At 31.7% G+C, this 19,331-nt stretch overlaps 2 protein-coding genes across 2 annotated transcripts in view; both read right to left on the reverse strand.

Annotated features, from left to right (window-relative positions):
* Window positions 1-585: 585 nt before the first annotated feature.
* C15 (homeobox protein C15) overlaps window positions 586-19,331 on the reverse strand; it is a 144,627-nt gene continuing 125,881 nt past the window's right edge. Inside the window, exon 3 of the mRNA XM_072531336.1 lies at window positions 586-5,470. Within this exon, the coding sequence (XP_072387437.1) occupies window positions 5,254-5,470 (217 nt within the window). The 3' untranslated portion in view covers window positions 586-5,253. The remainder of the gene's footprint in view (window positions 5,471-19,331) is intronic.
* On the reverse strand, window positions 2,807-3,460 carry LOC140440929 (uncharacterized). Its single transcript, XM_072531282.1, has one exon. The coding sequence runs from the start codon at window positions 3,458-3,460 to the stop codon at window positions 2,807-2,809; it is 654 nt and encodes a 217-aa protein (XP_072387383.1).

Below are 19,331 nucleotides of genomic sequence, written 5' to 3' on the forward strand. Positions count from 1 at the left end.
GAATTTGTTTTGCAGCCTAAAAAAAGAAAGAATCGTTTGTAAGTAAAAGGTAGTGTCTGTAAAATAATAAGTAATTTTGTAATTTATTTAAGCTCTTTACCGCAACCCAAGAAAACATATTCAGAAAAATTAACTGTTAGAACAGAGGCCTATTCATTGACGGAGAATACCTCAATCATCTAAGATTTGTAGACAACATCGTTCTGCTCGTTAATAATCCGGCAGAACTACAAGAACTTATAAACGGCCTAATGGAGCTAGCAATAAAGTTGGCCAATAAATGCAATATCAAGATCTAGCAATAAAAACATTCACAAGTCTCCCTGGTGAGTGGCAAACCACGAAATACCTAAAGGAGAACGTTGAGATTCGAATTAAAAACAAATGCAAGTGTCGTAATTGTAGTATCGTTTATCATATCAGTTTTTGTCGCAAATGACGAATCGTAGCGCTGTTGCCGATGTAAAATATCCTGTATGTATAGTCCATTTGAAACCATGGTATTAAATCCTATGCTAAATATTTTTCGGTTCAACTCTTCTAATTTTTGAAGCTGTATTATAATTCTAAAATAAAACTCACGTGTAAATGTCGCAATGTTTTTATTTATTTAATGCCATTTAGTCTAGTGCTTACAATAATAACGCATATCTACAGTTAGATCATTTATACAGACATCACACTACTTTTTTTATATACTTACAAGAAAAATTGCTTTTTTAAACCAGAATCCAAGTTCATTCGAACAACAACTTCAAGGATCAAAGCGCAAACGATATACTTTAAGATTCAAGTTGCTCGTGCAGCACCTTACATTTTTTCTACGACTAATTATAAATAATAGAATAGAGTTTAAAAAAATAATAAATAGAGATCTTTAGGACGCTCTGTACAAGGATATAGGGGATATATTTTACATCTGAATGAACTTGGGCTCTTTTATTTAAGTACAAAGTTGAAATTTATCACTAGAGTTCCTGTGTTCACTAAATATAAGTACTGTACATATTTTGTTCGCTCAGGGTTTTGTCTTTGGAACTTCAACATTTTAGAACATATTTACAAAAGTGATGAGAATTCAGGCAGAATTATTTGTATTAATCGCTTAAAATGTAGATTTATTAAAAATTTTTGGTTGAAAATCGAGAAAAGTAAAGAATTGTTAATATAAAATAAAAATATATAGAAATATCGATAAATTTCTTGAACGGAGTACAAAAAACCTGATGTGCTTCTCATTATGAAGATAAAGTAACTTTTTTGTTTTTGTGCACGTATTGGCCTGCTTACAAATTTCGATTAGGTATATGAAAGTTTTCTTCTACATTAGTTTTTTTCAGTTTTTACTTGATATTGTATTAATTTTAGTAGATATTTTTCGCTTCATCAGTCGCTTTGTATTTCTAGTAAATATCTTCACAACCTTCACCGAATAAATGACAGCTTCAACTGTATTAGTTTTTTTTTACGATAATCTAATCAATTTCGAGCCGGTACTAACGGATTTTTCGGATCATAAATTCACCAAAAACAGTCTCAATTATATGTTTCTGCTGATAGAAAAATCATTTCAATTCTAAGACACAATATTCAATAGAGCAGATAATTGATGATATAATTATTAAAAAAAACTGACTTCCTTTTCAAAACGAAATCTGTAGTTGATTTTAAAACTATTTTGGAGAAATATTTATTATTTTTTATATTCTTTTTATTAGTCAATAATGTGGGACTGGTACTTATATTTTCGACAAAATGAGGTCGCAATTTGTAACGCAATCATAGCATGAACAAGTTAAATAATATAAATACAAGAACTGTATATTATATAAATACAACAAAAACTAGAAGAAACAAAAAAAAAAAGATAGAAAATACGTTTTATTAAAACGTATTTTTCCATATAATCTTGAGAATAAATTTATGACACTTAAATGCAGATGGACAATTCTTTCTACCTTCTTTCTTAAGAGAGACTATAAGCATAATAAAAATAAACGACAGGAAGATCCAATGCAGAAACTGTAGAAATGGAAGGGACTGAAAACGCTTAAGCAGTGCTGCAAAGAGACATGCAAAATTATATATCTTAACAGATTGCTCTTCTCTCTTCTCATTATGTGTTCATACCATCTAATTCTTTGTGCTTTTATAGCTCTAACTATGTTTTCTTGACCCATCCATTCTTGTATTTCGTGATTTATCCATTGTCTTGCATAATCTTCGTTTTTCCTCTTTGATCCTAGTATTTTTCTGATAATCTTCCTCTCAAAATCTTTTAATTGCTCTTCTTCTCTTGCTGTTAATGTACATGTTTCTGCAGCATATACTATTATTGGTCTTATGGTACTACTTTTTGTAGATTTTCATTTTTGTGTTTGGGCTTCTTATTATCTCTAAACATTTATAGTCATTTGTGTCTTCTCTTCTTGCTTACTTTCATGTATTTTGTTTTATTTTCACTTATTTCCAGTTCTTTCAGTCTGGCTTCGTTTTCCATTTATTGGAAGATTTTCTTTAATGCCTTTTTATCTGTTGCTACTTTGGTTATATCCTCCGCATATCCTATTATTTGTACTGCATTCTTGTCTATAGTTCCTGCGTTTGACAGTTTTTTTATTATCTTGTCTAGTGATAGAATAAATAGTACCGTGTATTAGTATCTCGTTCATTATTTCTTCTACTTTTTGATTTTTTTTATTTAAATAATTTCTTTGTCTTTTGACTTTGATCTTTGTATTTTTTCGTTACTCTTCTTTACTTGTGCTGAACCATTTCAATCTTGTTTTATTCTTTTCTTCCAGTGCTAATTTGCACTCATCGTTAAACCAATTATTTCTTCTTTATTTTGCATTTTGCCAACCACTTTCTCTGCTGCGTTCTTTATTCCTAGTGTGATTTTTTTCCACTGTTCCTCCATTTGTTGTTCTTTGAACTTTATCTCTGTATTTACTTCTTGTACTCTTCTTCTACTTCTTACTTCTTCCTCTTTCAATTTATATACTTCCCATTTTCTTTGTGCTTTTCGCCTTTCATTCTTCGTTGTTTTTATTTTACATTTTGTAATCACAAGAATATGGACGTCATTTATCGATTGTTTGTATGTCTTTGTAATCAGTACATGGTCTATTTGATTTCCCTCCAGACTTCCTGGTCTCATCCATGTTATTTTGTGTATGTCTTTGTGTTTATATCTCGTGCTACTTATGTCCATGTTTAATGCCGCTGCTAAATTACATAGCCTTTCTCCATTATTGTTTGTTTTGTCATGTATTGAGTTTGTACTTGCAACGTCTCTGAAGCAATTTTCTTTGTCTATTTGGGCATTAAAATCTCCTATAAAGAGTAATATATCTTCTCCCGGGATTTGCTTGGCGTTTTCTTCTAGTATTCCATAAAACAGCTGTTTTGTCAAGTCATCACTACTTTTTGTAGGTGCATAGACATTTATTATGAACATTTTATTTTGCTGTTTACTCTTATATATGATATTCTTTCATTTATGGGTTTAAATTCTATAACTTTATGTCTTATTTCTTCTATCACCATAAAAGCCGTTCCTCCATATCCCTGTTTTCCTTCGCCTGCATACCATACTATATAATTTTCCTTTTCGATTTTTCCATGTCCCACCTATCTGGATTCCTGATTTCCTGCAATATATATCTTGTATTGTTTTAACTGTGTCGATAGTTCTTCCATTTTCAGCAGCGTCCTCACGTTCCATGTTCCAATGTTTTTTGTCATTTTCTTAATTCTTTTTCTCTTTTTGGTAACAGGAAGAATTATGAGAAATAGATAATTTACTTCAAAAAGAAGATTACTTTATGGCTTGGCATTGGCGTACTCTAACAAGATTTTGATAATGATAACTCCTTAATCAATTGCACAGATATTTATATGATCACAGTTTTGGGCAATAAAGTCTTTTATAAGAATGTTGATTACATAAAACTTAAGAAAACTAGCAAATGGAAGGAGTAAGGTGACATTTCATGACTTTTTCTCTAGTAGATGCTTTACTACTACTTATGATATACAGTTGATGTTAAATAAAAACACCGTAGGAAAAATATATGACTTGAAGATAAATGCTGGAAAAACTAAATGCATGGCAATAAGAAAAAACGCACTTTCAAGAATACAACTGCAATCAGATAATTCTTAATATTGTTCTGAAGCTATTTTCTTGTGGCATTTTAAAGCAATTACTATTTAAATGGGAATAAGCCACAATTAAAGGTTAAAGTACGTTTATTGACGTTTCGAGAACGATTTTCGAAGTGGAAATTGAAACGTCAATAAACGTACTTTAACCTTTAATTGTGGCTTATTCCCATTTAAATAGTAATTAGATAATTCTCCAAGTGAAAACATTTAAATACTTGGTCATCATGATCAATGAAGAAGGGGATCCTCAACAAGAAATAAAATGTCGTACCAAACAAGCAAGACAAACTTTTATCAAATTTAAACCGCTACTACGTAATCGCAATCTTTCCTTCAATCTCCGCTAGAGGATGGTTAAATGCTATGTATGGTCCATATTGTTATACGGCATGGAAATATGGACTTTAAGAGTAACTTCCATTAATAAGTTGGAGGCATTCGAAATGTGGACGTTGCGAAGAATGTTCCGCATACCATGGACAGGTAGGGTGAAAAACGAAAAGTGTTAAGAAAGGCAAATACTGAGAAAGAACTACTCAATTTAATCAAGGTACGAAAAATTGGACACCTTGGCCATATTCGGAGAGGAAAAAAATACGCAATCCCTCAACTAATCATCCAGGGAAAGATTAAATGCAAGAGAAAAGTAGGTCGCAACCACACGTCGTGGCTACGGAACATAATGAACTGGACAGGCATAAATAACATTGGCGATCTTTTGCATGCCGCAAAAGACAGACGTCTGGCCTTAAGATAATTCGCCAACGCACTATAGGTGCACGACACTATAAGAAGAAGAAGATGCTTTACGAAAAATAAAAAGTTGTATATCTTTCTTCTGTGGACAAATAAATTATCTACAGAGAAAATGCTCAGCAGCTTAGGCTCAAAACTGATTATAATTTCATTCTAAGATTTTACAACAATAATAATTTTTCACTTTTACATAAAATAAACTGTCATGATACTTTTTTAATCACCTATTTTTTGAACTGATCAATTTAATAATTCTGCCTACATTTCACCCAATATATACACAAAAATTCGCACTATTGCACATTTCGTAGAAACCCGCAGTCTTTTTTAACACATAGATTCCGCTAAAGCTGGTTGGGGAGCACTGTAGGGTCCAGCCCACGGTTGGAGATTCTGCAAGGCGCTGAGTGCTGTGTCTCCAGGACCGGGTTGAGGGGGTGGGCCTTCGCTCATGTAGCCCTTCGATAGGGCCTCAGCTTGGAGCGAAAGCATCAGTCTGTTTGCCGCTTGCCGCTCGGCTTCTCGTTCTTCGGCAGTTTGTCGTCTGCAACAAAAAAAAAATCTTAATACGATTTCCATTTCCCGGAATACTAATTTTACACTAAAATTACATTTTTAAGAAAGAAATGGACTTTATACCACTGTTAGTTTAATTTTTATCACATCTTAAACTGGTAGCCCATTTAACCACCACAACTTGTAATTTTCAAATTTTGTCATTATGAAACAAATTTTTTTTCTGCATTAAAATTTTTTAGTAAACTGAATTTGTTACGTTACACTCATTTACAACATTATAAGGTTTAATTGTTTCCGCTTTCAGAAAGATTCATTTATAATGAAGGTATTTATTAATATTAAACCAACGAGCTTCTAAAACATGGAGGAGAAAGTATAACCCTAGAGATGACAAAACTTATACACAAACTAATATTGCACTGCAAGATACCAGTTACATGGAGAAACAGCATAATGATACCAATGCTCAAGAAAGGAGATAAAGAAGACCCCAACAATTATAGAGGTATAAATCTATTAAACACCGCACTTAAGCTTACCACAAAAGTCCTAACCAACAAAATTAATAAACTAACAACCTTATCAGATGAACAACAAGGATTCATATCTGGAAGATCCTGCGTAGACGCCGTATTTGTATTAAGAGAAAGACACTAAGACAAATCACAGAAAAGGCCATCGAGTACAATAAACCAGCATATCTATGTTTTATAGGCCTGACAAAGGCTTTCGATCTCATCCAAGTCGAAGACGTCTTACACCTACTCTATAGAAGAAACATACCAATTAATATTGCATAAAACCATAGCAATGTGGTTTTTAGATGGTAACCATTAAAAAACTTTAAAGAATTTCCGTGGCAACGTTATTTTAATAGGCATTAGTGAAATGCATAAAATAACAGTTTTACAAATGATTGGTTACGGAGATAACACCCGAACACAACAGGAAGTAACTCGCCTATTTCATGAGAAATTTTTTAATTTACCGCCTATATCCCAAGGAACAATAAGTAAAATAGAGAAGCAGTTTCGCGAGTTTGGTCATGTAAGGCACATAAAAAAAGCAGCTGCCAATGCACTGAGTGATGAACTCAAATTAGATGTGTTGCTTGAGTTTCAGGATAATTCACATACATCGAGTAGACAGGCATCCACTACATTCAATGCTAACCATACATCGATAGTAAAAATATTAAAAAAAAATTGCATCCCTATAAGATGATACCTACTCAGGAGCTCATGGAAGACGATTTTGATAGGAGAACTTTTTTTTGTGAGCAAATGATGGACATGTTGGATAACCATATTATCCAATTAGAAGACGTAATGTTTTCTGATGAGTGTACTTTTTCACTTAACGGTCATGCTAATCGGCAAAATTGCCGCTACTGGGCCACGGAAAATTCTCACTGGATGAGAGAACACACTCAATACCCTCAAAAGGTTAATGTTTGGGCAAGGATTGTAGGAAACAATATCATTGGTCCCTTTTTCATTGAGGGCAACTTGAATGGCAACAATTATTTGGCACTACTTCAAAATGATGTCATTCCAACGTTGGCAAATTTATATCCTGATCCAGGAAACCCTCAAGTTCCAGCGAATACGTTATGGTTTCAGCAGGATGGAGCACCACCACATTACCAACTTAATGTCCGGCAGTACCTCGATACAATATTTCCCAATCGGTGGATAGGGAGGCGAGGATCGATTGAATGGCCAGCGCGATCACCTGATCTTACATTATTAGATTTCTTTTTATGATGATATGTGATGAGCCATGTGTACAAAACTAAACCTTCTGATTTAAATGACTTAAAAGAACAAATAACGCTTGCGATTAGGTCGATCACGTCTGTTATGTTAAATAATGTTAGAAGACAGTTTTATTTGAGATTAGGATGTTGCCAAGACGTTCGCGGTGAACATTTTGAACATCTAGTTCATTAACATTTATAGTTCTTTTTCGTGTTCTACATTTTATTACTTTTTGCATTACATTTTAGTTTTTGATTGTATTGTAGCGAACTTCGGTAACCACATGATTTTAATTTATTTTATCTTAATTATTCTTAATAAACTTGAAAGCGACAACAGTTTTGAATGGAGAATGAAAAGACCTTTCAAACGATATATCACAAGCCTATACTTCCTATTTTAAAAAGTGGGGGTTGTACCTGTCATTCTAAGGGGGTTGAAGGTAGGGGTTGCATTTTCACGTTAAAGAATGTCAAGTTATAATTTAAATTTGACGTGTTTCGGGATTTTTTATAAATATGTACAGTAACCTAAATAATGAATTTATTCCATTTGGCTTTTACACACTGTTACACAAATGTTTGATTTATTTCTCTAAACCATTTTTTTATTTATTTAGAAAAAAAGTTTATAACCCCTTTTTTGAGTTTTATTTAAAAAGATAATTTTAATTTCTAATTTCTAATAATTATTTCAATAGTTACAACTAGTTGTTGTAATCGTTATAATTTGTCACCTCGAAGCGGCGTCCTTATTTTAAATAGCTAGGGGTCCTTTCTGTTGTTTTTTTTGTCCATTTGTTCCAGGAGATTCATGTAAGTACCCCTTTTGTTTAATTTTTGTAGTTGCCCCAATTTTTTCCACAAAGTTCTTAATATTTTTTTCATTAATTAATCTTTTTTTAGTCTTTTTTTTTAATTATAGATACATTTTTTAAACTACTTATAATAGCAAATATACCTAAATGATCAGATACTACAGGATCGTAGATATCTACTAATATATTATCAAGGTAAGAGCTTCAAGTAAGTAAAACTCTTGTGGGCGCTTTTATAAAAAATTTTAAGCCATATATGGTTAAGAAATTTCGTATTTCACAAACTTGAGTTATTGAAAAAAAAAAAAAAAAAAAAAAAAATAGAAGAATAGTGAAAAATTGTGTGAAATTAAGAAGATTCGTTAGAGAAGATAGCTAATTAACCATGATTCTGAGAACATATGACGTCTATAAAGTACTTTAGCGATAAAAAATAATATTTGTAAGTAATGTAATAAATATTTCAAGTGTCATTTATCCATTTATAAGGGTGCATGAATAAACGTTTTAGTTATTTATGTGCCACTATATCGAATTCCTAAAGTGTAAAAAAGCTTTCATGTAAATCACATCAGCAACCATGTCACCACGTCGAGCCTGACTCACGCTAAGTAACAGGATATAAGACAGGTTAAATACCTATGTATACACTTATAAAATAACACTTTTCCATCATGAACGAAACAATACAATCAAATTAAGGAAGGCGACTATTAAAAGGTACATGTGGCGTTACTTAAGCACAACAAGTCCGAATCGAAGGCGGAAGAGGAAAGTTACTCCACTGGACACCGTTTTAAACCTTTTAATTGTTCTCCGTGAGTAATATGAGGTGATAGCGTTGATTATTGAAAGGTTTTAACAAATGCATTTGCAGTGGCGACGATCAATGAACGGTAACAAGGTTTTTCTGACTAATATTTCTATATACTTCGTTTGAATCAGGAATAAAATAAAAATCGATTATAGTTTATTTTTATGAACGAGAGAGTAATTAGCATAATTTTAACTGGTAGCTCCGACCACTCCATGGGCGTGCTCAAGATTAATTGAAAAATTACTTTGAATAATTGTAAAAAATAAATGAATTATTTCAGTGTTATAAAGTGTTATGTGTATGTAAACAAAAGTGACCTCTTTTATCACACACTATATTAGAACTGACTAGCCTACATTAAAAAGGGTTTTAAAAAATTCACATTTTTTTTAATTTTGAAAAATTACAAAAGAGAAAAAGAGTTTTTAAAACCGTCTAAGGTATGTTAAATAGATGAATAAAAATATTAATATAAAACTTACAGCTACTTGTTACAAATCCAAATCAGATTCAGAAGATGAACTTTCAGAACCAAGATTTATAATAACTGGCTCGATCATTTTATCAGTAATATTGTCCAGCTTCCACATTTTTTCCTCTTCTTTAATAGTGTGATTTACTGCCTTTTCCTAGTTTTCAGGTTTTACATTATTTACGGCCTCCAAAAACAACTGTTTAACATCATGAATTTTAAAAGTAGTATTTTTTCTTGAAACTTCACTCTTTATCTGTGCCCATACCAGTTCAATCGGGTTTAATTCACAATGATATGGTGGGGATCTAAGTACTGTCATTCCACGATTTTTGGCAATTTCATCAATTTCGTATTTTTTAAATTTTTCTTTATGAAGGGCACACAACGAATAAAGTTCCTTTCTTATAGATCCGGGATGGTACGTAATATTTTTTGAACTCAGCCAATTCTGCAAGTCTTTTTTTAACCACTTGGTTGTGGACAGTTCTTCTATAAGTCTGGAGTGATAACTTGCATTATCCATTACTATTACACAGTTCTTAGGAAGAAGATCTATCATTTGTTCGAACCATTCTTGAAAGACATGAGCGTTCATGTCTTCATGTTAGTCACCGGTACGAGTTGATTCAAAAGTTAATAAACCACCTTCAACAAAACCGTCTGAACTGCCAATGTGTACTATTATCAGCCTGCGTCCCTTTCCTGATGGTGGGTTTAAACCAGTAGATAAGTTATTTACAAAAGCGTGCCTTTGACTTGTAACAGTTTCATCCTGCCAAAATTTATTTGGTGTATGACCCTCGTTGATCCATGTTTCATCAAGATAAAATATTTTTCTTTTTTGGTTTCTCATTTCCTTTATGGTTCTTAGAAAATGTCTTCTCCATATGACAATATCGCTTCTTTCTAATAAAATAGACTTTCTGGGATTCTTTTTCCAGCGGAAGCCTATTTCTTTTAAAAGTTTCCATAACGTACTTCGACTCATTTCTGGGTAATCCTTATCATCTCGAACTGAGACAAGAACTTTATCCAATGTTGGAAATTCTTGTCTAAAGAAGAATTCATGCACTTTCCGTCGAAGTCCTTCTTTAAAATGATTTTCTATTTGAAATTTTGGTTTACCTGGAGCATTACGTGGCATTTGAAAACTACCACATTTCTCTTCTTTAATAACTCTGTAAATCGTAGATTTCCCAACACCAAGTGTACTGCTAACTAACTCAACGGTCTCATCAACACTTTCACATAAACGTTTGTCTGTAAATGATTTAAAACAATTAAATATTAATGTTTTTTCATTAACTGTTAGAGGACCAATTTTTCGGCGTTTACACGGCACTTCCAAATTTTCCATAACACTAGTATACACAATAAACTGCACCTTGCAACTGAAGTACCTACTTTTAGTGAACTGTTAAGAATTTTGAATACGCCACTTGGACCTTCCTATATACAAAATGGAAAAACCCACTATCACATTTTCTGTGGAATAAGTTTAGAAGGTAATTATCTAGTCAATTACTGTCGTAGATTCCTGGAATTAAAGAATTAAATGTTTGATTGTTGAAACCCTTACTTCGTGGAATGCACTCATTTCAGATAAAATAAAACGTTTTATTTTATCTAAAGAATTAAACTTTATTTTGCAAATAGGCAAAGAGTTAAACTTTATTTTGCAAATAGATAAAATAAAACGTTTTATTTTATCTAAAGAATTAAACTTTATTTTGCAAATAGGTAGGTACTTATTAAACTTTTATTGGTTATATATAACCAATAAAATAAACATCTTACATTTCTTGCAAATTCATTAGTACCTGTTAACCTCCATCACTCCGACACTGGCAACCTTATTTAGGGATTAGTAACCCTCACAACTATTGTATTCTATTCTGCTCCAACCTTTATACCTGGTGGTCATACTCAATTTAAAATTGTTTTCCTATATACTTCTGTAAACTTGTTGACAAATATCTGTTTTTCATTGAGTCACCCGTATCAACAGTTTAGGGATTTGCATACATAATTTATTGTTTTATTACTCTCTCATACATAAAAATACACTATAGTTTCGTTCATTTCTATAAATACAGGATGTCCTCGAAAATAGTGCGTTCCTTTAAGTTATAAATATAATACACAAATTGGAACAGAAAAAATCCTGTAACACTTTTATCTAAACTTAACCGTTTCCAAAATAAACTTAGATTATTTTTGTATATTTCCATATACATACATTTTTATTTTCAGAAAAATAAATAATCTGGGAACGTCATACGCAGTGAAAGGGTTTCTGAATAAAAACTTGTTTGTGACTTAGGGTATTTAACATAATTAAACCCTTGTTTATTTACTATTCAAGGTTGTTGGCATCTGAGGAAATGTACCTAATAGGTATCTGCAAAATAATTATTTCTTGCTTGAATATTGTGGCGTTTGTTATTATCTGAATTTGGATTAAAGTTCGAAGTTTTAAATAATTTAATATTTTTGCTTAAGTAAGTAATAACTATAGTTTAATTCCTAAAAAGTAATTAATGCAACTATAAAAAATTATTTGTAATGTTTTTCTGAAATGTATTGAAATATGGCATAATTTTAAACGAATTGTTGAAATATCAATTATTTAAAATAAAAACAGTTTTTTTTAACTGAATTAGTAAAATTACATAGTTTACAGTAGAAATTAAATACAATAAACACCGTTTAATAATTATAATTTATTTTTTTACACTGTGCTCGGACTATCAGTATATTGTTTACTTGTGAACTAAAATTAAATTAGATACTTGTACTTACTTGAGAATAGTTATTAAAATAAATGTTTAAAGTAGGTTTAAAGTGACCTTCACCTTGCATTGATACGACGAATCCAATTTTTAGTAATGCTATAGTTAACGAAATTATGTCGAATAGTTTCAGTTTCAGTAATTTAGCTTTTGTTTCGATTTCATCTCGGTTATTTTAACCTAGCGATTTCAAATGTCCCCAAAAATAAAAATCCAGTACACTGCATTCAAGATTTGGTGGTGGCCCATTCCTATCAATCTAACTACGAGGATAAGTGGTGTTAAGAAGATTTTTAACAGCTCAGGTAAAGTGTGCTAGGGCTCCGTCGTAAAGAAACCATATTTCACGGCATGTTTGCAAAGGCACGTCTTCAAGAAGTACCAGTAACACATTTTGTAAGAAACTATAGTACGCCTCTCCATTTAGTGTTCTGGGTAATCATATGGTCATAGTATCAAACGATTGTTAATTATTCCAGCCCTTAAATTTATGCTAAATTTTCGTTGAAAATTTAGCATACGTATTAAATAATGGTTCTCGTCACCTCATATGTGGCAATTACGAAAATTATACACACCGTTTCTGGTGAAACATGCTTCAACAGCACATAACACTTTAGATGGATTCAGGTTCCCTGACAGTGTATCTTGAAACCTCCTACAAAATGTTAATTTTAGAGGAAGATCACCTTGTTGTAAATCTTGTACTCTTTGATTATGGTATGTATGTTGTTATCCAAATGTTCTATGAACAACGTTTTTTGACATTCCAATGTACATAAATCCCCGACGTAAATTTGGACATTAAATTACTATTACACTGCGCTTCTCCATAAATAATCAACATATTATGGTACTCACGAATCGACAGTGATCTATATTCTAAGAATACATCGTAAATAGTTTTTAATAAAAGATTATCTATCTATCTATATAAGAATTTTTACAGCTGTCGCCGCCTTCCTTCTTTCAGCCAACGTCTCCAGTCCTTTCTGTTCCGCCATTCTCCATCTTTAAGGTCTCGTCTTTTCATGGTCTCGTGCACTTTATCCCTCCATGATATTCATGGTCTACCTCTTTTCCTCCTTCCTATTGGGCTCCAATCCGAAATCTTTGCTATCAACCTTGTATGATCTGTTCTTCTCACATGTCCATACCAAATTATAAAAGATTATAAAAGTAGGTATTATACTTCTTTTTCTTCACTTAGTTTAGGCATTCAGTGTTTTCGTATGCTTAATAATCAAAAAATGAATTAATTAAAGTTTTCCAAGAGATATTGGTGCTACTGATTAGATAATAGCAGTTAAGGAGTACACTAAATAATCTATGAAGAAAATTTCTATAATGAATTCCACAATAAAACCAGATATGTAATAAAACTTTTTTATGTTTGAAAGAAGGTTTAGGTACTATTTTATCCAATGGAAGTGGCTGTAAAGTTAAAAAGATTCAACCATTCTAATCTACAACAACATTCTATAACCTAGCGAGAGATCAAAATAAAGCCAATTTTTAAGATGAGTTGCTAAAAAAACGTAGACGTGGATTATAATTTCAGTTATTTTTTAGATAGGATTGTCTGTATTTTCAATAAGGCATTTAATTTAATTACAATGAAGTCAAAACATCACAAACCCTTAGACCAAAGGTATCCGCATATCAGCCAAGAATATGCGTTCACTACTGTACATCAAGAAATTTACTACCAACTTCTTTGTCACTGAATATATCTCCAAGTACAGACTTATCAAAACAGCTAAAAAAATGTACCAACATCGTTTGGGAAGCTCTAAAAATGTTACATAACAAACTTAGTCCATAACAAATGATCTTCGAAATGAAACTAACACAGCTCAAACATTTTCTCTTCCAAACCCTAAAAATTTAAATAAATATTTCGTTAATGTGAGTAAAAATATAACATCAACTATTTTACTACAACAAGATCCCATTTCCTATCTCCTTAATTCAAAAAAAGTATTGCATTCATTCTTTATAAGACCAGTTGATAAATCTGAACTTCTCCAAATAATCAGTAGTATCAAAAGAAAATCTTCGTGTAGCACTGATGGACTATCCATAAAATTTTTCTTAAATCTCTCAAAAGTGTGTTGGAAGTCCTGGTCTCGTTAATTAATGATTCCTTTGAAAAAGGTATATTTCCAGAGTGCCTAAAGACAGCCATTATAATTCCCCTTCATAAGGGTGGTGCAAAATCAAATGTCTGCAACTATAGACCTATTTCCTTCATACCGATCCTATCCAAAATTATTGAGAGACTTATGTCCTTTCTCGTTGAAAACAACATTTTATCACAAAGTCAGTTTGGCTTTGTATCTAATAAATGTACCAGTTATGCTATGTTTTCTCTTACTTGAGGTTTACCAAGCACATCTTGACACTGCCACGGTTGTTTGTAACTATTCTACAGCTTTAGATTGTGTTTTTTGTGTTTTTGTGTAGATTTTAGGTTAAAAAGTTTTATTATGCAAAAGGTAAAAGAAATAATAAATTAGACTTACTCACAATCAATTTAATTTAACTATCAGACGACCGGTTTCGCTTTCTACAATATGCAAAGCATCTTCAGGTCGCGATACAAAGTTAATTAAATGCTAAAAATAATAAACCCATATTAGGGTGTTGTCTAATAAAGGTAAAACAAAGATAGGTGATATAAATTATATAAATTACAGTAATTATGCCAATATTACATGTCTGTGGTTTTTAAAAATGAATAAAATGTTTAAGCAGACAAGGTAAGACCCACAAATTGGTAAAATAGTCTATTAAACTGTAATGAATTAATAAATAAACAAATAAATAAAACATTACTTACATGCCGGTACTCTATTAATTGATGGTTGAAAGAACAACAATCTCCAATCAACAATACAAGATAGTTTGAACCATGTTCTTTCAACCATCAATTAACAGAGTACCGGCATGTAAGTAATGTTTTATTTATTTGTTTATTTATTAATTCATTACAGTTTAATAGACTATTTTACCAATTTGTGGGTCTTACCTTGTCTGCTTAAACATTTTATTCATTTTTAAAAACCACAGACATGTAATATTGGCATAATTACTGTAATTTATATAATTTATATCACCTATCTTTGTTTTACCTTTATTAGACAACACCCTAATATGGGTTTATTATTTTCAGCATTTAATTAACTTTGTATCGCGACCTGAAGATGCTTTGCATATTGTAGAAAGCGAAACCGGTCGTCTGATAGTTAAATTAAATTGATTGTGAGTAAGTTTAATTTATTATTTCTTTTACCTTTTGAAATGGACTCACACAAGCAACTCATTCATGATTTTATTATGCAATTTGCAATTTATTTAAATTTTGCAATGGAGTGTGTATTTTATTTATTTTGTGATATTGACGATTTATGTAATTTTAGTAAATTTTAAACTGTTATTGTTATTTTTTTGAACTTTTGTAAGCTTTGTCTATAAAATTGTACAATTTTAAGTGACAACAAAATGATTTATCGCAATAAAACAGAGCAAAAGACCCCTTAGAATAGTGTAGAAATCATTTTACCAAAAAGACAAAACTTTGATGATAATTATGATGACGTCGAACAAGTTGAATGCTAGCCAATACCAAAATATGATTAGAAATCATTTTAAAAACTCTATTATAAGAAAACTCGTCCAGCAAACACAGAAAGAATATTTAAATACTATTACCAGGAAATGTCAGAAAATCTAAGATGAAGAATTGATGGACGATTGCTGCTACAAGTCTTTTTTCTTAAATATAAAAATTTTAAGTGTATGTATTGTTTGACTTGCATGGAATGTTAAAAATTCAAATCTCCGCGCCATTATCTCGCCTATTCAAGTCATATTGTGGCACCTCTCGAATAAAAATTAAATTAATGTTGTTATTATCTATCGACGTTTAATTGCTTACTATTAGAGCCATTAATTAAAACACGCTATAGTAAATCATTTTGGTACGTGTAGGCGATATTTTTATTGAAACAAACCGTTTTAGAAGCTATTAAACAAGGATAACAGTAATTTATAGCTCCGAGTTAGTAATTGATCGTGAAAAGTATGGGTGTATTTTTCATTTTGCATAACTAATGCATTTTTTGAATATTTTATTGATTAGAACAGGGCTTCCGCCTATTTTAACGTTTCTGATAGAATATTTTTTGAAAAAAAACACGTTATTTTTTTAAGCGGTAGTTTTTAGACAACTAGAAATAGCTGTTACGAAATAGTCATTTCTCAATAGTTTTTAAAAGCAAATAAACATATTCAGTCTTTGTATTGGAAGAAGAACATTCATTTATTTTAATTATGATTGTATCAAGCTTATCCGTTAAACATCCTGAAAGTGTAATGGCATGGGGTGAGTTTAGTTTAAATAAAGGAAGATCAGGGTTGTATTTCTTTCCAAAGAATGTAACAATACGGGTAAATAATTGTGTGACTGTTCTAAAACAACATTTATTGAACTTGTGGGAAATTCACGAATGTGACTTCTTTATGCACGATGATGTCCCTGTTCACAAGGCCAAAACAGTTTCAAAGTTCTTAAATGATCACAATATCAACGTATTGTAACGGCCACGTAACTCACCCGACCTTAATCCCATCGAGAACGTCTGGAATATGATGAAAAATAACGTTCAATAGTGTCGACCGAGCAACATAAATCAGCTGCAAGAGGAGTTTAAGAGGTTGTGGAAGAAAAATATTTCTTGAACTTTGCTTAATCCATACCCAAGAGAATGCAGCTTATCATCGACTCCAAGTGTGATATGACAAAGTATTAATTTGTAAAATTAAAATACCTGTTATCCTGATTTATGTGTTTTTTTTACTATGTAAAGATTTTTTTTGCCGGCACTGTATATCGGAAGAAGAACATTCAACAATTTTTATTATAATATTGAATCAAGCTATTTACAATTATTGGCGTTTATGCTCCAGAACAGTGGTACCCAAACTTTTTTCCCTCGTAGACCCCTTGTCATGTTTTTCAATTTTAGATAGAACCCCTGCTATTCACTTTAAAAGATTTAAATTTCTAATAGTAAAGTACCTATTGTGTAAAAAAGTATAAAAAACAACACATTTTTATAGATTTATTAATTAAATATAAATAAAAATATACTAACTGATACAAGAAAGAAAAAACTAAGCAAAAAATAATTTCATTTAAGAGGGATGAACTTCAGGAAGGTTTAATAATAAATTATCAACATTTGGCATTACTTTAGTTAGGGTTAATCTCAAATCTCCTCGGTTAATGATGCCCATTTTGTTTCCTTTTTTAGTTATGAGATTTATATCTGCGTTAATACCCCTTTCTACTAGACATGAAGATTAAAAAGTAATTAAAAACTTTCTCGAACTATTCCATAATACGAAATAAGTAACAGGTATGCCTTTTTGATGACAGAATTGTTGATAGTTCTTCGTTAGTGACTATTCCAGTCAATTCCTCTTGGTCTGAGGTTGACGCCTTATTGGATGAAATTCCAAGTGACCAGGAGTCAATTGTCTCTGATATTGAAAGTGTCTTGGGAGATGAATTAGATGTTGACGAATTTCGGCGACCAAATAATGAGGATGTCTTTGATATTGAAAATATGGACATCGCGTTTAAAGATCAAATTAACAATCATGATAAAACAACCAACACTCCAAATAACCAAGAATCGGAATCGGATAGTATAGACAATGTACCGCTAGCAGTACGGCTAACAAAGCAAGATAACTATATATTTTGGACCCAAAATGAAAGTTATGTAACACAAAAAAATCAATCAATCAATTTATTAAAGCTACAGGCTCAAACATTCCAAATTCTGCAGAGAACTCCACAGATGTGTTTTTGAAACTATTTCCTGAGGGTCTAATTCACCTAATTGTATTTCAAACCAATCTATATTACGTTCAAAAACAAGGAGGAGGAAATGGATTTACACCTACCATAGAAGTCGAAGTCAAAACATTTCTTGGAGTAAATTTATTCATCAGTTCGGCTATGTCACGTAACAGCTCCCGCTAAAGCGGGAAATTCCACCGAAAAAACTTAGGACAACGAGTCGTACGGGATCTAACAAGGGTCTTAGTATATAAACACCACCGAGTGGTCTTTGATAACTATTTCTACTGTATTAATCTTCAGAGATCTTTATTGTCGTAAGTTAATCTGTTCAAATAAAAAAGAAAGGATTTACCAGAGTTCAAAACTGACAATCAAATGAATCAAGGAGATTCAGATTACCGTATTTCAACAAATGTACTATCTGCGTTAAAGTGGATGGACCGCAGAAGTGTGATTCCTTTAGCAAATCACCAAAATCCAGCAACAAACGAAGTTGTCAAGAGAAGACAAAAAGATGCTACTCGGAATGGGGTTTTATGTACACAAATGGTAGTGCTCTACTACTTACATATGGCATATGTTGACAAATTTGACATGCTGAAAAGTCTTTATGATGTGAATCGTAAATCACACAAACGGTGGCATAGAATAGGTTCTTTTTTTTATGCTTGCTTCGTAAACGCATTCATTTTATTTCAACTTAGAAGCCAATTCAAAAGTAGGTCTTTAAAAGAATTCCGGCTCTGTGATTAGAGGCTTTATCGGAGCACCAGAACAATTAAAAAGGGGAAGACCATCAGCAGAAAAACCAGTGAGTAAATTCAAAAGGCATATTCCCTTGGAACTGCGCCATTCAAAGTCTTCTGAAATGTCCCAAAGAACTACTTCTTTGAGATGTTCCAACTGCAGCACGACAGCAAATGTTAGCAGAACACAGTGAATATGTTCATCTTGCAATGTCAGACTTGGTCTCAAACACGACAAAAACTGTTTTGCAACGTTCCATGCAAAACAATAGGAAGAATAGGAAGAAAGAAGTGCTACCTGGTTCAATTTCTCATTTAATTTTTTGTTACGCTATGTTTCTGCTGGTATCTTGCTAATACCGCATTCTGCAGGACATACTTCAGGAATATACTAAAATAAAAAAATTTCACAAAAATCCTATTTTTTTTTATTTAATCGGGCTTCAAAGGGTTAAACTGATTATTGGTCATCGGCAAATTGCAATGTATAAAGGGTTGTACTTTCGAGTTATATTCCTATTCCTTGAATCTTTCTTTTTCACTGTTTTAAAGCTGCTGCAATATATATTTTAAACAGCGTTAACGATATACATCCTGATCTCAA

Source organism: Diabrotica undecimpunctata, chromosome 5 (assembly GCF_040954645.1).
Source record: "Diabrotica undecimpunctata isolate CICGRU chromosome 5, icDiaUnde3, whole genome shotgun sequence".
In the NCBI taxonomy this organism is placed as follows: domain Eukaryota; kingdom Metazoa; phylum Arthropoda; class Insecta; order Coleoptera; family Chrysomelidae; genus Diabrotica; species Diabrotica undecimpunctata.